General features: G+C 44.8%; 1 protein-coding gene across 3 annotated transcripts; it reads right to left on the bottom strand.

Annotated features, from left to right (window-relative positions):
* Positions 1-1,884: 1,884 nt before the first annotated feature.
* GMFB (glia maturation factor beta) lies at positions 1,885-22,425 on the bottom strand. 3 transcript variants are annotated; one of them, XM_059850626.1, is made up of 7 exons: positions 22,319-22,380; positions 19,727-19,823; positions 19,284-19,333; positions 18,295-18,344; positions 17,189-17,271; positions 15,870-15,943; positions 1,885-3,010 (listed from the first exon to the last, which is right to left on the bottom strand). In XM_059850626.1, exons 1-7 carry the CDS (start codon positions 22,319-22,321, stop codon positions 2,996-2,998), a joined length of 372 nt encoding a protein of 123 aa, XP_059706609.1. In that variant the 5' UTR covers positions 22,322-22,380; the 3' UTR covers positions 1,885-2,995. The 3 variants fall into 3 exon arrangements, with proteins under 3 accessions (XP_059706609.1, XP_059706608.1, XP_059706610.1); XM_059850625.1 differs by lacking the exon at positions 1,885-3,010 and adding an exon at positions 11,646-13,585 and having other exon boundaries at positions 22,319-22,425; XM_059850627.1 differs by lacking the exon at positions 1,885-3,010 and adding an exon at positions 11,646-13,585 and having other exon boundaries at positions 22,336-22,413.
* Positions 22,426-22,765: the final 340 nt, after the last annotated feature.

Genomic DNA, 22,765 nt, shown 5'->3' with positions numbered 1-22,765 from the left:
CATGGCCGCGCCCGCAGCGCCCCCTGCCGGCCCCGCCCGCCGCCGCCATTTCGTGAGGCGGGGCGTGAGGGGATGGAACAGAAAAACGGAGTTTTCACCTTAAAGTGTGGGAGGAGGGAGTGCGATCGCGCTTTGCGGAGCGCGGTGTGAGAGAGGGTTGGCGTAGAATCATGGAATCACAGAGTCTAGTTTAGAAAAACCTACAAGAGCATCGACTGCAACGACTCCTGTGACTGTCAACACACCAGAGCCCTGAGTGTCATTTCCAGTCATTCCTTGAACACCTCAAGGGATGGGGACTCCAGACCTCCTTGGGCAGCCTTTTCCCAACGACTGACCAGCGTTTCCAGGGACAATTTTTCCATGATATCCAATTCAAACCTCCCCTGAGGTTTTCTGAGGCCGTTCCCTCTCCTCCTGTCCCTGTTCCCTGGAGCACAGCCCGACCCCCCTGGCTGTCCCCTCCTGGCAGGAGCTGTGCAGAGCCACAAGGGCCCCCTGAGCCTCCTTTGCTCCAGGCTGAGCCCCTTCCCAGCTCCCTCAGCCTCTCCTGGGGCTCCAGACCCTTCCCCAGCTCCATTCCCTGTCCTGGACACGCTCCATCCCCTCAATGTCCTTCCTGAATTGAGGAGCCCAGAACTGGGCACAGCACGTGGTGGCCTCACCAGAGCCCAGCACAGGGGGACAGTCACTGCCCCGGTCCTGCTGCCACACTATTGCTGCCACAGGCCAAGGGCCACTGAACAATTGCCCACCTGGCCAAACCTGGGCTCATGTCCAGCCACTGTCAAACAGCATCCCCAGGTGCTTTCCTACTTTCCAAACCCTCTGCCCCAGCCTGGAACGCTCCATGGCGTTGTTGTGACCCAGGTGCAGGACCTGACACTTGGTCTTACTCAACCTTGGACTCTTGGTCTCAGTCCATTGATCCAGCCTGTCCATGGACTGTCCGGAAGGACTGTCCAGGTAATTCTCCAGGACCTTCCTGCCCTCCAGCAGATCCATACTCCCACACAGCTTGGCATTGTCTGCAAATTTGTAGACTCAATGCCTTCAGTCAGATAATCAGTAAAGACATTAAACATGACTGGGCCCTACACTGATCCCTGGGGAACACCACCAGTGTGCAGCATCATTCTCCACTACTTTTTGGGCCCAGCCATCCAGCCAGTTCTTAACCCAGCCTAGGGTAAGCCTGTGCAAGCCGTGGACTGACAGCTTTTCCAGGAGTTTGAGTTGAAAAGGAACTTAAAAACCATCGATTTTCAACCCAGTGCCATGGGCAGGTACACCTTCCACTAGACCAGTCCAACCTGGCCTTGAACACCTCAAGGGATGGGGCAGCCACAGCTTTTCTGTGCAAGTCATGCCAGGGCCTTGCCACCCTCAAAGGGAAGAATTTCTTCCTAATACCTCATCTAAATCTTCCTTCTTTTCGTTTACATCCATTCCCCCATGTCCTATCCCTTCCCTCTCACGTAAAATTCCCTGCTCAGCACAAGCTACATCTGGAGAAAAGGGAGATGGCAAATTAAGGTAGAAATGCTGAAGAAGGCTGTGCTGTGAGAGCCCTGGAGAAGGGAGGGCTGCTCATACAATCCCCAATCAATACAAATTGGAGCCTGCCCAAAGGAAACAGCAAGATTAGAAAATACTTTGAGGAGAAGATCCCACCACTCTCCTTTCAAAAGCTAATGTAAAAGTTGTTTCAGTTTAAGCAGTGACACCTTGCAGTAAAGGCAAGCTGGGGTGACATTGCTGCAATCATTTCCTCTGGAGCAGAGTGAGGGATGATTTCCCTAAAACAAACAGCTGCCAAACTAAATAATATTTTCCAGTGTTATCTGCTGGAAAGCTTTATACACAATTAATGGAGTGTCACAATGAGAGATGAGCAGAAACTTTATTTCCTTCACCAAAATACAGGAAAAGCTGTAGCAAATGAGCTGTCTTTAGGAAATAGCTGTTGCAAAGATAAAGTTGATGTTTCAGTATAAAATCACTCATCTCATCCACAAACTACTCCCAATAAAAGTGCTGTGGCATCGTTATGACCCATGAAACTTTGATGTGAAACCCAGAAAACAGATTTTAAAATAAATTTTAGTGAAGATGAGCCCTGAAAAATCTGTTCTAGTGGAAGGTCCCTACCTGTAGCAGGGGGTTGGACTGAGATGGGGTTTGAGGACCCCCAATCCAAACCAGTCTATGATTCTGTGACTCTGAGATTAATAAGAAGGTGAGAGAACACAAGGCCAGGAGAGTGTGGGGCAGGTACTGCAGCCCAGGCAGCTGCTCTGAGCCATTCCCAGCTCTGTCCCAGGAGCTTTCCCATCACCTTGAAAGAAGGATAGACAAGAAGACCACCGGGCAGTGAGAACATCAGGAAGGGCTGAGCCTGTTGTAGTTTCCTTCCAGCTCAGGGTGACAGGATGGGTTAGGAGGAGAGGCCCTGGCAGTGCATCACAGCCACCTTCCAACCATTCCTCATCCCTCACTCCTGAGGAGCCAGAAACAACAATTTCTGCAATCTCTCTGCAATAACAGCTTTCTTCATATCACTTGATGCTTCTTTAGCCTTATTTATTTGCAAATTGTTTATTTCTTATTTGGAATACCCTTGAGCTGCACAGGCACACTTATTCCCACAGACATTGGACTGGGCTGTGCTGGAAAACTCCCTGGTGCAGGCTTTTCCAAAGCCACCCAAAGGCAGTTTGCCTCAGAAGAGCTGTGGGAGGTAGAGAAACAGGATGTGTGCAGAGATCCTGTTATACCTTGGGGCTGGGGAATGCAGGTTTTCCACTGCAGTTTGATCCATTCAAGGTAGATAGTTCTGTATTTGATGGTTTCTTGTACATGAAAATGTTGTGCAACAGGGATGTGCAGTCTCAGAAGTAAAAAGGTGTGTCAGCCACATACTTGCATTTGCAATTAATCCTGGTTCTGCCTCAAGGAATGCGGTGTTTTATTCCCTCAGGTGCTGGCATACCATTCAACTGCAATTATCCTGTCAGGAAAAGAGGAAGGCAGCTGTAATCTTGCACAACAAAGATTTCTGCACTGAAGGATTTCTTTATCATAGATTTTTTTTTTTTAAGATAACACAAAAGGAAATGAAAAGCAAATTCTGTAGAAAATGGTCTAATCAATTCTCATTTCACATCCATTTGGTATCTCAAATCAAACAATGACTGAGTATCTTCTCTGATTAAACTTTGAAAACAATGCCAGGAAGCCACAGAGGAGCTCTGGAGATGGCCCACAGCTCTTAATGCACTTTCCTGTTAGTCTGGACACAGTGAGTTTAATCCTGATTGGAATCCCCAGGGAAAATGTCAGTGTCTGTTCCCTTCATCTTAAATCCCTCTCAAGTACTTGTCCTTATTGGAAAACAGCCGTATAATCAGTCATAATTCAGTGTGTCACAGGCTGTTCATGAGGAAGATTTTGGCAGAGAACTGTGAGGAAAGATCATGGAGCAATTTCTCTGAATTATGCACAGGTTAACCACATCCTTCAACATTAAAAATTGTCATTTCAGTTATAGATATCAAGAAGAAATCTAATACTATTGAACTTGGTAATAAAAATCCCGCTGAGTTTAATAGACTTCACTTACTGGGTTTTCAGGAGAGGAAAAACTGAGTATATATCTACAATGTAAGGGGCTCATAAAAAGGAGGGGGAGGGACTTTTTATATAGGCATGGAGTGACAGGACAAGGAGGAACAGCTTCCAATTGATAGAGGGCAGGGTTGGATGGGATATTGGGAAGGAATTGTTCCCTGTGAGAGTGGTGAGGCCCTGGCACAGAGAAGCTGTGGCTGCCCCAGGATCCCTGGAAGTGTTCCAGGCCAGGTTGGACAGGGCTTGGAGCAACCTGGGATGATGGAAGGTGTCCCTGCCATGGCAGGGGTACAATGAGGTGAGCTTTAAGGTCCTTCCCAACCCAAACCATCCTGTGTTTCTGTGAATTTAGCAGAAACTCTCTGAGTATCTCTAACAGAGTCTAGCCAAGGTCACCTTCCTGCACCCCTGTAAATAAATACACATCAGGAGCAGCCAGAGCACAGAACTCCTCACCCATTTACCCCCTTTATCCACTAACTGACATTGGTTCAGTCTTTCATCAGCAGGGTAAACAGAACCCTGCACTTGCAAGCGCCCCAACTCCCCTTCCTCACTGGCAAATACCCTTTCCTATTGCACTAATTAACTCACCTCCAGAATCCCTGCTTAGGCTCTCCCATTTAGTAGTGATCACATAAACAAATTAACATGATAAATTCCGTTGCACATGAAAGCCAGTCTCAAGAGAAACAATCACATTTAAAACCCAATTTCAGAACACGGGTGCTGTCAGGCATCTCACCAGGACTCATTACAGAATCCACTCGTGGCCTCAATCCCTCTAACATTCATGGTCAGATGGCAACAGTTTTCATTTAATAGGCTAAATACTGAATATCAACCTGTCCTCATAAATAACAGGGTTTGTTTTTCTCATGCTGGGTAGAGCTCCTGTCAATGGCTTTCCACACAATTCTGAGCACGATAACAGTGTGTGAACAGGAAAAGGGACCAAGAGTTGTATTTTTTAAAAAAAATTTATAATGCATTTCAGGATTTGGCTGCTCATCAACAATGGAGGGGATTTTCCAAAACATTCTGCATTAGCCTGGCTGTAGCAGTGGTGGCTCCAAAAATGTCACCCTTAGTCCTTAGCTCTTAGAATCCCAGAATGGCTTAGGTTGGAAGGAACCTTAAAATTGTCCAGTTCCACCCCCTGCCATTGGCAGGGACACTCTCCACTAGACCAGGTTGCTCCAAGTCCCATCTAGCCTGGTCTGGGACACTTCCAGGGATTAACATCCTTATTGTTTCTGCTCAAAAGGAGGCAAGATACACACAACTTCAGCTTTATATCAGAAAAAATAAGCTGTGGAGGGCTCTGACTTTGGTCTTCCTGCTCTCCCACAGACATTCCTTGTGGCCCTGAGTATGGCACCTTCAGGCCCAATGTGTATTTATACACTTAAATCACACTAAATAGGATTTCAAAAGCCTCCATCCACATCTAAATTCCTTCACAAATCTTGCTTTTGATCTCTCCAGCTACATCCGTATTACCAAATCAGCTCAAAGCTGGACCAGTGCTAGAAATCCACCCCACTGGTTGTGCTTCATATTTAAAGTCCAGCTCTGCTCTGGCTGCAGCTCCCACCAGTAACCTCAGGCACAGGGAGCTGGGTGGAGTGGCTGACTCACACTCCACATCCACAGCCCGTGTGCATGAGGGCACAGAGCCAGTACCTCCAAGGTTTTAGGTCTAAACCACAGGAATGAGGCAGCAGCAGTAAAGATGCAAAAGTTCTCTGTGGATGAGAACAGCTTTGTTCACCTCCCAGACAGGGAACTGGCTTGTATTAAACTGTACTTACAGACCTTGGAATGGGGCCATCCAAGGAAAGAAGGGCTCGTGAGTGGATGCTTCTATTTTTCTATTCTCCCAGTAATACAGCTATACAATTTGTTTTGTACTCCTGAACCAAACAATTGCACATTCACAGTTGGAGGTAGGGTATAAATATTGTCTCTGGCTGATCCCTTGATCCTGTCGTCCTCGCTGAATTAATCACACTCGCAGATCAATCCAGGATTTGTTGCTGGCAGAGCAGATGGCCAGGCAGAGTGCAGTTGTGAGCAAGGCAGGCACGTTCTCCTTCCAATTATCCAGCAGCGATTTCCAACAGTGGATATTTAAAATTAGACATTATTTTGAACAAATGTTAGATCTCTCTTGTTCCTTGTTCAGCTCCATAGGGACAATGATCACTGATTTTTGCTCTGCTTCCATGCTCTAAGGCTCAGCAAAAGTACAGGATGGCTGGTGCCCCTTTCCCTTTCAACTGAATGTTTTCTGCCCCATTTTCTTCTGCTGTCTTCCCATTTTCCACAGAAATGAGGTGACAACACCAGCTGCTGTTTGGCACAGGGATTTCAAGGGTGCATTATATTAATTGCTGAGCCAAGGGCTCCAGGAGAGGGAAGAGAAGCTGCATTCATGGGGCTCATGGCATGGAACAGCAGGAATGGGGGTGACAGTGTGTGCCTTTCAGACAGCCTGGATAGGACTTCCCTGTCACAGGAGTAAATTTGCCGTGAAAGACAGACGTGCTGTTCTCCCAGTGTTTACGTCTGTTCTGCATTCAGAGTCCCTCTGGATGATAATTGCTCCTGTCTCCCCTCTGTCCCCTGCTGAGGAGCTGTGAGAGCTGTCAGGGGAGTTTCAGCCCAGCTCCATTAGTTCTGTAGGAGACACCTCACGTTGCTCCAGAGGTGAACAAAGTTAACCCAGAGCATGTTTGCAATCCCTGAAGGAATGAAACACGACAGACAGTCCAGAGGAGACGATCCCCCCATGCTGGGACACAATGGGGCACTCTGATTAACCACATCTCTGCAAAGGCATCAAAATCATCCCCTTGGTTCCATGGCTAGAGAAAAGACAGGGGGTCACACAGAGCACAGCGAGGCTGCACAGGATGCTGCACACACACACTGCATCAGACAGCCTCTTATTCACACAGGATCACGGCATCCAACAGCACCCAAAGGAACAGCACACATGGAAAACAGCCTGCAAGACCTGGGAGGGGAACAGTGCCCAAGTTTACATTGATGTGAACTCAGAACCATGGAACCCCTGAATGGGATGGGTTGGAAGGGACCTTAAAGATTATCTGGTTCCAATCCCCCTGCCCTAGGTAGGAACACCTTCCACTATATCCAAGGTTGCTCCGAGCCCTGTCCAACCTGGCTTTAAACACTTCCAAGGATGGGACATTCACAGCTTCTCTGGATAATCTGTGCCAGTGCCTCACCACTCTCACAGTCAAAAAGTTTTTCAGACATTCAATCCTAACATACTCTTTCAGTTTGAAGCTATTCCCCCTTGTCCTGGTACTCCAGGCTGTCGTAAATATTCCCTCTCCATGTTTCTTGTAGGCTCCTTTCAGGTGCTGTAAGCCTTCTCTTCACCAGGCTGAACAATCCCAATTCTCTCAGTCTTTCCTCACAGCAGAGATGCTCTATTCCTCTGATCAACTTGGTGGCTTCCTGAGGAGTCACTCCAACAGGCTGATGACATGCCAGCACTGTTCTAACCACCTACAGAGGATATTCACTTTAGTATTTCACCTTTGCTACTTCCCACAAAATGAAAATAGAAAACTTGAGGTATGCAATTGCTCAGCCTTATGTTCAACCTTTCAATATAGAAACCAGATACAAATGTGTATTGATTTGAAAAGTTAAAAGCTAAAGCCAGGGGTCCTTGTACTTCAGAACTGTATTTATTAAAACCATGCTAGAATTGACATTTCCAATGCCTTGAACACAGCATAAACCAAGCTAGTGCACTCCCTTACTCTGCAGCCCAGAGAGAGGATGCCAATTCCCCAAGAGGTTGATCCCAGATACATATTCTGGGAACTACAACTCCTTTTCCCTGCTGTACTGTAGGAACCTTCATGCCTGCATGTCTGGCAGTTCAAGGCTGCTCTTCAAGAACACCAGGGCTGCCTCTCAGATCCCAGAAAATCTCTCTCTTCCCCAGCAGTTATCATTTAAACTGTGTTCCCAGACCAGCCTCAAGGCCAGCTCAGCAGACAAGACCAATTCCCTGGGCTCAGTTCCCTTCTGAAGGAGGTGGGAACAAATGACACCTCCACAGCTCTGCTTTGCTGGCAGAGAGAAGCAGTTACCTACCCTAAGGGAAGCCCTGCAGAGGATGTAACCAAACTGGAGTTACACAGGTAGAAGCCAAATCCAACACCTCCAGCATTTATAAGTCCCTCTGTGCAGGCTTTCCCATAGAAAGCTGAGCTTAATTTCTTTAGACCTTGTAGTACATCACCAAAACTGCAGCTGACACAACTGTGCCAACTAACAAGTGCAGGGGATGACCCACCTGCCACATCTTCAGTTTTGCTCCAAGGGGTGAGGCCCACCTTAAACCCTCAGCCCTGCCATACAGGAGTGCAGCTGAACAAATTCCAGCCACTCTTACTAACACAGAGTACCTCATGTCCTTCCCACAGCCCCACCAGCCCTCCCTCTCAAGGCTGCTCCATGTCAGTTCTGCCTCTCAGTGGCACTGTGTCAGAATCTCACTGCCTGTGCCTGGCTTCCCACCCTCACCTGCACCTAAACAGGAAATTGCAAGAACTTCACTGTGAGGAGCTTGGGAGAGCCAGCTTGTATTCCAGGTGATTCAACAACCCAGCAAGCACAGGCATACTCACACACTGTCACACACAGACAGCAACTGCCCCAGCTTCCATCCCTGGAAGTGCCCAAGGCCAGGTTGGACAGGGCTTGGAGCAGCCCGGGATAGTGGAAGGTGTCCCTGCCATGGCAGGAGTGGAACTGGGTGGCATTTAAGATCCCTTCCAACCCAAACCATCCTGTGATTCTTCTTCCAGCTCCTCCAGAACAAACCTCATTTCTCCTCTGTATTATTCCCAGACACCTTGCCAAGCCACAGATCTCCTTAGCAAATTCCCAGCCCTGGGCAAGCTGTCTCCACAGCCCTGGAAGGGAAAGCACCACTGTGAGATGCTCAGGCTGCAGGTACACTGCAGGCTGGTCCTGCTCTGCAGAGGTTTCCCATTTTGATTCCTACTCCCCCTTTGCTTTGACTTTAATCACCACTCAATTGACCTTTTCATCATAACTATTAGAAGCCAATGACCTTTCCTGAATGGAAGCAGCTGCCCTTCATATCCCTGATCTCCTGGCAATTCTCTTTACTCTGCTGTTGTTTTTATGGCCTGTGATGTGGCAGTACCAATGAACTACTGCCCATTTCCTAGTGAAGCACACTCAGTGATGAGCAGAGAATGCCACAGAATAAATAAATGCTATTTATTCCTTTGCCTTTCAGTGACTGAGATGCCATTCAGGAGCCAGATGTGCTGAAGCAGCTGTGCATTTACTCCTTCACAGAGTCTTCTCACCTGGGAGCAAAGGGGTTTATTTCTGTCATGTCTAATCAGTGGCCTATTAATGCTGTTCTTTGGTGTTCACAGAAACAATCTACGTCAGGTACTGAAGCTGAATTCCTTGGGTTATACTTGGCAGTTTTTTCAACAAGAGAGGAACTAAAGTCTCCAAAGATCACAACAGGATGAAACAGCAAGAATGCAGAAAGAAGGGCTTAAATCAAATTAATGCAGGGGTCTCCTGGGCAGGAAAGAGATGAGCCAATGACTGTGGGAAGGTAAAAAAACTAAGTTCCTCTGTCTCCTTCAAGCTTTGGTTTCCTTGACAGCTACTCTGACACTGTTCAGGGGGCACCTGCACTCTGTATTGTATTCCACAGCTCCAGGTTCTGCCAGGAGCCTCATGGGAGAGGTGGCACAGGGAAGTTTGTGTGACATTCCAGGCTGACACGGAGCCCCACGCTGCCTTGCACCTCATCTGGAGGCAGTGGGAGGTCTGTGACACAAAGGTGCAAAGCAGCAGAGCACAGGAGTTCCCTGTAGTATTCCAACAGCTCCTCTTCTCCCCATCACAGCAGATGGAAACAGGAATTATTTTAGGTACAACAGCAAATGAGGGAGCAGTTGAGACTGAAGACACCTTACAAGTCCAACACAAACCCCAGGAAGCTGAGAAAAGGAGGAAGGTCATATCAAGCATCACCAGATTTTCCCTGTCACACAGGGACCACTTTGCAATTAAAGCAGGCCAACACAACCTCTTAATGAAACATTTTATTTAAACCAATACAAGCACCATGCTTAGCAAAAAAAAGATTTGGTTTAAAGTAAACATGCAATGTGAATAGCAGAGACTAAACAGCATATGGAAGTTGTACTGGTTACTGGTATTTTCATGGAACTGCCAAATTCTCAAATCTGGCCATGAACCTCTCACACCTTTTAAGACAAGTCCGGACCACAAAAAAACACAAGAGATTCACTGAGCCCCTTCTCGTGTCCCACCATAGCTCCACTTCACAGTCACTACATGTATGTATAAAAACAATGTTCATGATGTTTATTTTTGGAATGCTCTGAAGGAAGGAATTGAATCCTCTTGCTTGTGCCTGTTTGAGTCAGACCCATCATCAGTTTAACATTGCTTCTGTACCAGCTATTTTACAGTTAAAGATACAAAAATGGAATTCTGGTACAAATGCAAAGATGCTCCTTTGGAGAAGTGAAAAAGGTATCAACACCTGCATTATTGCCTCCTTTAATAGATCAAAACAGTATTCATGATACTAGAAATACACTTAAACCATCAAATACCAGCATTTACATTTTTTTGTTAAAAATATTCAAAACACTACAAGTCTATTTCATGGGCTGACATGCAAATTCATGCTTTAATTCAGCTTACCCTCAGTGAATAGGATTACAAGAGCTGTATCCCAGCCATCTAGTCAATATTTAAAGCAAACCTGATTAATTGTGGCAGAAGTCTCCCTTGGAGAGACCTTTAACTCCAGACCAAGGATTTTATGGCCAACTTACTAACTCCTGAAAAATAGGAGCTCCCAGTGGAAAATGCTGACTCTCAGACCTTTAGCTACAAAGGCTCCCCTAGGCTAATTTATGCTGTCCTTTAGATGTCTCTTTAGAGGTCTGAAAATTCAAGAGAAATGTGTGATTACAGATGGGCAACTCACCAGCAAAGCCCAGCAGGAACATACTGGCCTGAACATGGACTCATCTGCCTCCCACTGAGCCTAAGGGGGCAGCAGCACAGAACACACAGTTCTACAGATAAGGTGGGGAAAGATGTTATGAAAACAAGGATTATTTGTGCAGGAAAGACCTGGACATAATGATGTCTTTGTTTAATCAAGTGTTAGCGCTACCTGCATCTCAAGAGCCCAGGACAATTAGCAGCAGCCAGTTGTGTCAAAACACTGCATTAAGACCAAAGGGAACACAAACAAGGCTGGAACAGCAAACACCCTCTGCACACTCATCTTCCCAGAACGTGCAGCTGCTTCCACAGCTCAGCCAGGGAAGAAGGAACAGCTGCCAGGCAGGGCTGGCTGAAGAGCAATACTGGTGGGCTGAGCAGCATCAACAGCACCTTTCAGGAGAAACTGGGCTTGAACACTCTCACGAGGATCTGTCTGCTCCCTGCAAGGCTGGAGGGGCAGCACCCAAGGCAGAAAGTGCTTAAGTGAGGCACGAGAACATGTGAAGTGGAAGAACTCAGCTAAAGATTCAGCTGTAAGGAGAAATGTTTTCTTGGCAGAAGGGAGAGCAATCCAGAGATGAAAGGTCAAATTTCATCATTTCATGCAGCAGCTCCTCCCTTCCCTCCTGATACAGGCCTCTTGTACAGTTATTTTTTTGCAGACCCATGCAGGCAGCAGTTGGCTGCTGGCAGCCCACCAGTGTACAAAGTACAACAGACATGATTAATCCAGTTTTTCCCCACTGCAAATCAAGCTGAACATTCCAAGCAGCAGCTTCCCTCTCGCCCACACTGTACTTTGACATGCCTCACCTTTAGTACAATCCCAAAAAAAACCTCAAAAGAGATTCTTGCTGTTTCCAGACTGATGCTTGGAATGACACTACCCTTTAAGCCGAAGTCTTATTTATACAATGTTTGTCACAAAAGACATAGTTTTTATTGATCTGCAGTACAGAATGATCAAGCAACAGTTTCATAATCAACATTTTTTCGTCCAGGGAAATGAAATTGTTTTTCCAGTTCAGTACGTTAACACAGAAATTTAATTACAAGCACTTTTCCCGCACCAAAAGATCGATTTAATTGGATCATTCCAACATGTATTTTGAAAAGCTCCTCTCAAGTCAGATTTATATACAAATAAATGAGCAATAACATCAAACTAGGAAGAGATTCACCAACACTGAAGACCTTTGCAAATGAATTCCTTGTGATCTTGCAGGAGTTAGTGTTTTAACACTAACACAACCTAAGTTGACAAATGAAAAATAACCCCACTTTCAGCAAAGGCTTCACAGCATGAAATACTGGCCTCCAAATTTAACACTGCATTCCTTCCCAGCAAGGAGATTGGTTGGGGCAGCTGTATTTTAAGGTATGTTATCAACAGGAAGCTGCTCTTACGCAGACACTTCTTCAGAAGCACAACAAACACTCACGAGCAAGATAGGGAGAGACTGTCCCATGAGTGCTCCTCCTGCCACAGCACGTGCTGAACGTGTCCCACATCACACAACTACTCTATTCAATATAAAACAGACCTGTAAAAAGACTGGTCATTTATAAAAGTTAAATACTATTTTCACATTAGATTTGCTGTTTCAAAGAGATGAACTGTTAAGCAGATGAAAATAAAATGATCACTTATGCAAAAGCTTCATCTGGAATGTAATTTTGACCAAAATGCGATTAAGAAAGTTAGAGGCTGTAATTAAAGTACTCAAAAGCTATGTGTGGCCAGCTTTTATAACAAAAGAGATATAAATCGTTCATTATCATGAAAAGCTTTAACCTCCTGACTCCTACAAATGGAGCAGATGATTGGAATTTCAAAGAAAATGAGGTTGGCTTTTTGATTTAACAGATGTCAACTGCAGCACGAGGCACTAGGAACAAATATTACTTGGATTCTTTAACAAAGTTTTTACCAAATTTGTAAGAAGTGGCAGTGTAAAATTCTCAAGTCCTTTTAAAGCTAACAAATGAAAGGCACACAGTATCACCAGGTGTTCAGATAACAGGAAATGAGCAGAGGTAAACTTCTCAACAGTGTCAGAACAGAGATGCAAGAAGAAATCTGGTACAAGAGGAACCAGAGTTGTAGTTCAGCCCTTAGTTATCAGCTAGTTCCTGTGAGACTGTATTAGCATGAGAACTGGACAGTCAAAGCTTTGCCCTGAAATTTAAGAAGATTGACTCAGGCAACTGAGGAATTACTGGAATGACAAAAATTAGTTCCAAGAATTTGAGACAGTTCACATGGACTCGATGGAAAGATAAATGGATGGATTTGCAGTACAAGGATTTTGACTTTTTAATACCAAACAAGTGCTTCCAGGGAGCTTCCAACAAATGCCTCAAAACTGAGAAGACATTAAGTCAAAAAATCTGGTAAGTGACAGTACATAAATTCTGCATATAAATGGCTAATGTGTGTCATAAGGATGCATTTGTAGCTCAGAAAAAGTTAGCGTCAGCTTCCAAATGATGTTTGTACACGGTTATAAATCCAGAACTGAACTATTTTAGTTACAGAAATATTAGTCACAGGAGTGCAAAAGGAGTCCCTGCAGAGGAGTATTCCCTTTTAGCAGGTACAAATAAGGAAACACCTGCAAAGATTTGTTACTTCAAGGAGACAGACCTGCTATTCTTTGCACAAACTCTGCACAAGAGAGATACTGCAGGAGACAGCTGTGAATACAGTGCATTGCTTGGATGTAAGTATTCATGTCTGGTTCCAGTATCACCAGGATGGTACATAAATACTTAGAGGTTTTCCTTAGTGGAAAAAGCCCAGTTTCTCACGCAGCCATTCTTCAGTTAGGTCTTCTGTATTTCTGATTTCGAATACCTAAACAAAATGGCATTGCATCAATTCCTGAGGGATGGGACTGGAAAGGGACAAGCACACAATGCAAGCAGCACCTTTCCACACACACTGTCTGAGCTGCAATAAACCACTCACCAACCTACAATTTTCAGGTGCCTTCTTGAAAGCATCAGATCAGAGGAAAATACACAAGACCAAGTGGCAAAAAGCATCACTAACATGAACAAGAATCTTGTAATTGCTATTTCTAGGCTTTACTCTTATTCCTTAAGAATATGAGAAAAGCACATGTACTGCATTTTAAAATAACCCTGAAGTGGCCCCTCCTCACATGCATTATCTCAGCAAGATGGTATTTTGAAGAATACAAATAATTTAATATCTGGGTTGATGTAAGACCAAAGTTCAGCAATTTTACTCAGTCCAACAGCTATTTTTTCTTTCAACTGAAATAAATTCATAGTAGCCAGTAGCATATTGTTTTACCTGTAAAATATCTCAAAATAGAAAACTTGGGGGAAAAAACCAACAAAATCCTAAAAGCATAGAATGGTTTGGGTTGGAAGGGACCTTAAAGACCATCTAGTTCCAATCCCCTGCCATGGGCAAGGACACCTTCCACTATCCCAGGTTGCTCCAAGCCCCATCCAACCTGGCCTTGGGCACTTGCAGAGAGGGGGCAGCCACAGCATCTCTGGGCAAAACCCCCAGAACAATCTAAAAACTACTAATCCAAAGCTTTGTGGAGTCTTTAATGAAGACTTTAGGCAGAAAACAAGGTCCAAAACACCAATATACTCTTTACATTCCATGTGGGCAAGTAACTGGTTAGGGTTTGGGTTTTGTTTTTAATAGCCTGTTAAATAACAGTGTTAATTATGCACTGATGACTGGAGTCCATAAGATGCCCAAAGACAAAAGTCAGGTAATTTTATAAATTCACAGGCCTTCAAAATGAAGAAACCCCAAAAATCAGTGTTACAAGAACAGAAAAGCTTAACAGGAACCAAGCTAATATGCAAGTCTCTGGAGAGTGACGAGAGAACTCAGCTGAGTCATGAGCAAAAATCACACTAGGAGGAAGTCACAGCAGGAGTTAAAATGAAACACAGCTCAGCAAGTGGCAAGAATAAAGTACATTTGAAGAGCAAGCAGGCAATCCCAACTGGAGACAGCCTGTGTTCTCTGCCTTCAGGAAAGATGAATGAACCCAGTCCTGGACTTGCATTCAAAAGCCATTCAGGCTGAATTTCTCCCATTTCAGAAGTGATAGGAACTCCAACTGAGCTACTTCGCAGGCTTTCACCTTCTTCTCACCAGCCCCTTCTTCTTGCTTACTGAAAACTGTCTTCCTCCTTTCTATCACAGTTATCAGGCCTCCATCATGCAGTCTCAAGAAATCTAAAAAAAGATTTCTTGGGGCTGTGCTGATTGTTTCTGCCATCTTCTGCTGTCTTCCTATTGACTCCTGTCAACCTGAGGTCTAATTTAGAACAGAGATGTCTTCTCTTACAAGGTACAGCTGGAAAAGGCTCAAGTTGGACAGAGCTTGGAGCAACCTGCTCTAGTGGGAGGTGTTTGAGAAAATGAACATTAAGGTCCCTTCCAACTCAAGCCATTCTGTGATTCACAGCTCTCTTACTGGCCCAACAGACATTTTTACTGGAATGTTAAAGGACTCAGCAGGATAAGGAAGACCTAAAGGGAACAGTGCTGTGGGAAGTGCTGAAGTCATTCATTTCACACGGTATGAAAAACCTGAAGCAGCTACTGACTCTATTAAGCTTGAGGCAAGGAGGAGTCTAGGTGCCAATTAGGCAAAGATTTCAGAGATCTCCAAACTGAAAAACAGGTGACATTTCTTTTCTAAAACACACACAGCCAGACCTAGTGAATGCAGTGATTTCTTCTGGTGTCAGTACTGGAAGAACCCAACACAGGAAGAAATTGTTCATCCCTTGGCACATGTTACTTACTCTGCAGGCTGTTTTGCAAGGATGCAGCCCCAGGAACCAGCTAAACTGATCTGTTCCACACCACACTGAGGCTTCAGTCTATTCTTCCCATCAGTAAATTCCTCCCCCACAGCAAAGATGTCCATCCTACTGAGGGATATTTTTGTTTTAGAGAACACTGTTCCTCCTGGTGTTTTAGGGTACAGAAATCTCCACACATACTCCTCCTTCAGCTTTCCTAAACCAGACTCTGTTCACTGTAATCACAGACTCTCACAAAACCCTTCTTGCCATTGGTTCAAGCAAGACACAAAACAACAACCTGCAGTTATTTCAAAAGCCAGTTATACCTTAGTGAGTTCAGCTGTCTGTACAAGCTTATTCTTGCTTCCAGCATACATCATCTGCTGCTCAGGCTTACATCCTGAAGTTATTGGGGAAAAAAAAAAAGAGATTTTGTTTAATTATTTTGACTGCAACAATTCAAAAATAAGTTTGGGGTTTTTTTTTAGTAATTCAAACTGAAAGCTAAAGACATTCACAGGAAGAGTCTCAGGTAACTACAGAAGAATATGCTCAGTAGTTGCTAAGCTCTTTTATATACGTAGTTATTCTAGGTCTGAGAAATAAAGGGTAAAACAATGCAATCTGTTTATCTTCTTCCAGGGGATAACAAGGATAATCCAGTAATACCAGCAAGATACACTACTACAACTCAGAACACAGATGGAAGCCCAGGAGCAGTTCAGCTCTGTAAGCCCAAACCAAGACCCAGGTTATTTGGCTTCTATTAAAATGACACAGTGCCCTGTGCAGGTAAGTTGATGGTGAGGGTTGCTGTGACACAAGCAGAAGATGCTCTATACTGCTCTCTACAAACCTGGGATGATCCAGGATTAGAGTCTGTTTCTCCTGGAACAGTCTGTTCCCCCAGCACTTTCACATGCTCAGATCTGAGTTAGGGAGCCCTCTCTTCCTCCTTTTCCCCCACAGCTGTGACAGCCCTTTAGACTGTCCCCTCACAGCATCCTCTAATGCTGCCCAATTACACCCAGGCCCCCCGAAAACTCCTCTCAAATCCCATCCTAACCCTCTTAAAAAGTCCTATTCCTTTCATGGGTAGAATGAAAGGAATAGGATTCCAAGATCCTCAGAAAGAAATGGGTTCCCATGTCCTTCTGAGATGAGAGGAATTTGCTCCCTCCCAATCACTTATGTCTGAATAGCAAGAGACAATTGAGCAGAATCACTCAGGAACACAGGCAGTGTCTTCCAGCCCTCTCTCCACTCACTTCCTGAGCCTTACAGGGTCATGTTTTGAGGCTTCCCCAAGATCTGAGGAGTAAACAGGTTAAATTGGGTTAAACCTCCAGGAGGAGATGCAGAGTGCTCCAGGCCCTGCCCTTCAAAGGAGGGCTGCTGAGCACACTGAGAACAGTCACATTTAGGCAGACACACCTTTTGGCCAGCTAAGCAGGAAACCAACACTCCAGTTCAGCCTTCAGAAGTGGAAAAAAGAGTATCTCTTCTATAACACATCTGAAGTGCCCTAAATGTGAACCTCAAAGGCAGGAAAACCTCATTGAGAGCACTAAGTACTCAGTTTTATCTTCCCTAGAAAAGAATATTCCAAAATTTACAACACACAGTAGCCTCAGAGCTCACTCACCAACTGGACTGGAGAAGATAAAGCACAATGGATAGGAAACTCTTCCATCTTCATGCTGGTACTTGTAACTATACACAATAAATGTTTTTTCTGAGGTTAAAGAAACTAAGAAATCAATTATTTTAGTAGGATATAATCCTCAGTTATCAGAGCCTGATGTAGGCAGAAGTCAGTGTTGGATTTTAGATTATGTTTTAATTTGGCAATAAAAACCTCACTGTTTTGTTTTCACTTCCACATCTGACTTTCAGAACTGGCCCTGCCTCAATGTGAGGGCTGTCTCTGTAGCAATGTTTCACATCAGACCTAAAAATCACCCTTTCATCACAAATATTCCTCTTCCAGCTTTGTAAAAAGACTTCACACACCCACCAGTGTGGTTTTGGCTTTTAATGAAAGCCAAATTCTTTCTTTGCTGACCAAGAACTTCGTTGTTTCAGGTGTTCTGCTCAATTTGAACTGCAGTTTTAGCCAGGACTTCTGTTTTACAGCCTCCCACTGCACTGCAGGCATAAAAGGCAAGATTCAGAACAGCACAGGGAATGGTGCCAGCCAGCTCTTGAGGCTAATAGGGCAGGTATTTTCTTCACTTGTAACTCAAGTACCCCTTTTATTTCACTAGTTAGTGTAATTTACTTGACCCTCTTTTGTTCCTTTTTTTTTCAAAACAGGGATTCCTCCCTGGATCACATGCCCACAGCAATCCCAGAATCAGTAACTGCAGCAAAACAACAACAGCCACATCCTGAGAAAGTATCAAAACAGATCCAGTTACACAGGCAGAACCCTGTATTTAGAAATAGCCACTGACTGGTACATTTTACTCACTTCTTTACATTACCAGCAGCGTGGCTTTGCTTTACTTCCCCAAACATTATATAGTGTAAAAGGAAATAAAATGTCAGGAAAGGCTTAAATGAGTCATTGTTTCAGCAAGTGGTACAACAGTTCAGTGCAGCCTGAGAACTGATCCCTGGGTTATTTCACAAATAAAGGATCAGCAAGATCACACTACAGCAATTATTGGCCTAAAAAGGTGAAGTCCAACATTTTGAACAGCTTCCAGGAGTGAGTAAGTCCAAATGGCAGCAGCATAGGAAGGATATCGAGGTTGTCTCTCGGGCAGCTCATCCTTTAGCTCATCAGGAGAAATACCCTGGTGACATTAAACACAAGCAATATTTGAGCAAGTACCTCACACTGGAAGGTTTATGCAGGGTAGTGGACACTGAAACACCTGTAGGGCAGATGCTGATCTACAGGTGAACTGATAAGGACCTCCCAAATTACTACAGCAGTTTAGGAACATCTGTGTGCCAACAGACTCCTATGACTAAACACAGAATTAATGTTAGCATGAATAATCACCCCTATTTTAGGCATAATAAGCTGAACAAACATTTTTGGTTTTAGTAGGCTATGCTGGCAGTTACCATGCTTTGCTAACCCTAGTGCTAAGCTCAAATAAGTAAGCACACAGTATAAAGTAAGTTAAAATCAGCTACATAAATCAAAAGTTTGAAAAATTCAGCCCTTCCTTCTTCAACAAACAAAAAAGATTCCCCACTACATTTGAGTGTTACATTAACATCTACATTCTAGGGAACAGAGCTCTGGTTAATGCTCAAATCCCTGGGAAGGATTTAATTTTGCCCTATGGACCGTTAAGAAACACCACACACTGGGCTGACCTTATTATGCCACCCATCAAATTTAGAGTCTGCAGGGGATTAGCAATCCTGCTTCTAATTGATGGCAGACCAGTTCAGAGACAAATGTGCAGATCTACGTGGAAACACAGCAGAAATCTCTTCAAAAAGCCAGCAGGTGCCAAAGATGCTTTTTACATCATTAAAACAGCTTTAAAATAACTTTTTTTTTTTTGGGTGCAATTAATTAGTCAACTCAATTGCTTCTGCATAGTTTCACTATTAATGGTGCTGTGCTTTACATGCAGAGTGACCATGCATTTAAATAAGCTCATGACCCAAATTAGATTAAGAGTTTGATAACAATTTGAAACTAAGGCAGTACCTTAGAGACAACAATACATTGCAGGCTGAAGATACTCTTATTTACAATTCATTTAACAAACCTCATGCTCCTCATCCAGCACCACCAACTGCTTATCCTTGTCGATTTTCACTATAAATCAAAATAAAACACAGATCAATGTTTTTTTCAATCGATTTACACAATGGATGCATGAAGCTTTTTAGCACTCAACAATTATAGTCCTTGTGATTCTGTCTTTCTTCTTCAGTGTATCCCATGACTTCCCAAAATCATTTTACAAACAGTGGTAGACTCTGAGCCATAATTAAATATAAATACTCTGCTAAGAGCAGATGGAGACTTGAATCCTAAGAAGAGCACTGTTTTATTGTTAAAATTACAAGCAGAATTGAAAGTGCTGCAGCTCAGAGAACAAACACTGCCCTGGCTCATGTTTACCTGATGCAGCAGCAATCTTACACAGGGAAGGAAAGAGGAGAGAGGATTTTCTGACAATTTTTGTCAGGCACGTTTGGAACTTACTTATAATGGCAGCATTGTTGGTCTCTTTGCGAAATCGGAATTTTCTCAGTTTCTCCACCAGGTCTTCGGCAACATCACAAACCACCAGAGATTCACTCTGCAAAAAGGAAATGGCACAGGGGAGGGAGAGATAAATCCTTCCACAAAGTGAAACAGACAAAAAAATCCCTGTGTCACACATCTGTGCATAAATACTTAAGAGGGCCTGCATGCAGCTTGTCCAAAGCTTCAGAGCATCACATAAAACAGAAAAAACATGGACGAAAGAAATGTTTTTTTTTAAAACCACATTAACAGAATATTTATCCATTTTAATTTCCCTCTTCAAAGCCACACAGTTAACTAGGAGTATTTATTAACTACTCCTGAAGTGGGATTATTCTCAGAGCTCTCAGAAGTCAACTTTATACTTCAGAAGTGGATTTTACACTTCTACACTTAAAAATTAAATTTTACACTTCATTTTCCAAGCCCTGAAATAAGGGAGGCCCTTAGAGCAACAGCAAATGGGATCAAGTAATTTAAGCATTTAACATAGTAAGAGCTACTATTGGTGTTTAACAACAACATTGTCCTTGTTTATTTTTACCCACAAAAATCCTGAATTCACACACACAGAAAGAGTTTCGGATATTTTAACCCAAAAACATGCAGCCATTTCCCCCTGTGCACACCAAGCTCTCAGAGATGCTCAAGCAACATATTAGTCATCCCACTGAAGATGAGGAAGGAAATTATTGTTTCACAAGCAGCCATGCAGGTTATCTTCCCTTACACAAGCAATTTCTGAACTGCACCAAGCCAACCACTGCCATTTCCTGAGCAACATTTTATACACACAACCTCCATCTCCAAGGGGTTCATGCCAGCTTGATAAAGAAGTTACTTAAAATCTGCAGCTTGAACTGTATTTGTGAATTCCCAAGGCATCAAGAACTTTGTACCAAAGTAACTGTATTTCAAGGTTTCCTTAAAAAAATTCCTCAGATAAAAAAATTGTGCAAGATTACCAATCAAAAGCTCTAATAAAGAGCTCTTGCATTGACACAAATCACTGCTTTTAAACCACAATGTCACCATTTAAGGTCCCAGTTCTGTCTCCTCGTGTTCAACATGGTGAGATTTCCCCCAAAAAGCAGACGGGTGGCTCTGCTTCCCCACTTCCAATACCCCACGTTTGTTGTTGCTCCTAAAAAGATTTCCACCTTGATCAGATCCTGGCACGAAGTTTCATCCCTGTGCTTCCCCTGGACAGCTGGAGAGGAAATCAGGCTCTGCTGTGACAGCAGAGCTCGGGCACTGCCTGTACAGTGTCCCTGATTTTGCTTGTTTCCCCTAAACGTCAAAGATCACTCTTGGCTCCCTCTGATCAGCGAGTGGGTCCCTCGGACCCAAACAGGCTGAACTCGATGATCTCAGAGGTCTTTTCCAACCCAACTCATTCTGGATTCTGTGAAACATCCCTACTATCCGCTCTCACTCATACAGGGAAAAAAACCTTTAAAACACAATAGAATTCAGGGCTGCATTCCATAGTTGAACTTGTATTTCATATAAAATGTCACTTACACCCACTCTCACTCACCCAGGAGGTCTCAATTTAAAAACCCAACAGGACTCAGGGCTGCATTTCAAAGCTGAGGTTATATTTTATATAAAATACTCTTTTGTGAAGGAAGCTTTTCTCCCAGTCCTCTGGGCTCACCAGCTTCTCCCAGCAGAGAAGCCATGCTCCTGCTCACACCTGTGCAGCCACACAAACACAAATCCCTGAGGGGATCTGAAGGAAAACACTCGGTAACATCAGATTCAGACTGTTTATCGGGGCTAAGCCGGCTCACCAACGCTTGGCTTAACAAAAACTGAAGAAAGCCAAGGCAGGACTGCTGCACAGACACGGGCACACCTACACCTGCCAGCACCACCGAGGGAGTGCTGCTGCTCCCGGACCTCCTGTGCAGATCCCACTCGGGACACCCCCTCCCCTCATCATCAGGCTAACAAGGAAACATCAGTCTCCCAAAGTGCCTCAAGCACGGCTCTCACCAGAGAGGCAAACAGCAAAACAGCCCAAGATTTGATCAAATTTGCTTTGCAACTGCTCCTTCCACAGGAGGTTTACCTTCCCAAACCTTTACTAAAAGCAGCATGCATGACTCTTCATTTCTCCACAACCATTACTTTACCCATTAACCAATATTAATGCAAAGTACCCCACAGCATTCATCCACCAGTCCTTGTTTCTCTTGGTCTGTTCCAACCAGCAATCACAGCTCAAGTTCAAATTCACCACTCGGGCAAATGAGTTCAATGAGCAACAATCAGACGTTCGTCAATGAATTAGCTCGAAACATTACAAGACAACCAACAACCAGGTGCGACCAAGCCCTCAGTCGTTTCACAGACACATAATCAGTTCCTCAGCGGTTAGATCACGCGTTTTCCTGCTGATTATTCCATCATTTCCCTATCAAATCTTTCTGAACCAGCGAACTATCACTATTTCAGCGGGGTGAGCCCCCTCCCGGCCGGACCCCCCCTCGCGATCCCCCCGGGTCCCCCCTGAGGGAGCGGCGCGCGCTCCCCCCTCACCATCTTGGCGCGCGCACCGACCACAGCCGCTCGCGCGCCGCCGCCGCCTCCTCCTCACTGGGTTGCGCCCCCTCCCTCACCGCGCCTGCGCGGTTCAAGCCCCGCCCCCTCCCTCGCCCTCCGACCAACCAACTGCGCTCCCCCCGGGCGGGCGGGGCGGTGTCACGCGCCTACGGGCAGCGGGGAGGTTCAAGGCCGCCGAGGGCGGGAAAACGCAGGATCACGTGATCCCGCAGCACCAAGCTCCTCCCCGTTGCTGTGCAGTTCAGGCCCCGCCCCTCGCTGTTGCCATGGCAACTCGCGGGCTCGCCCTCAGGCGCCATTTCGCTCTGAGGGGATCTGGGGGACGCGGGACGGGAGGGGGTGGGTTCGGCTTTACACCTGTTAATGTGCCTTCAAAAGGGCAAGGACTGAAGGTTTAAACCCTGGAATTGAAGCATGACATGA

This window comes from Haemorhous mexicanus, chromosome 6 (assembly GCF_027477595.1).
Source record: "Haemorhous mexicanus isolate bHaeMex1 chromosome 6, bHaeMex1.pri, whole genome shotgun sequence".
NCBI classification, from domain to species: Eukaryota; Metazoa; Chordata; class Aves; order Passeriformes; family Fringillidae; genus Haemorhous; species Haemorhous mexicanus.
Note: the sequence above shows the minus strand (reverse complement) of the source record. Positions and strands in the feature narration are given on the sequence as shown.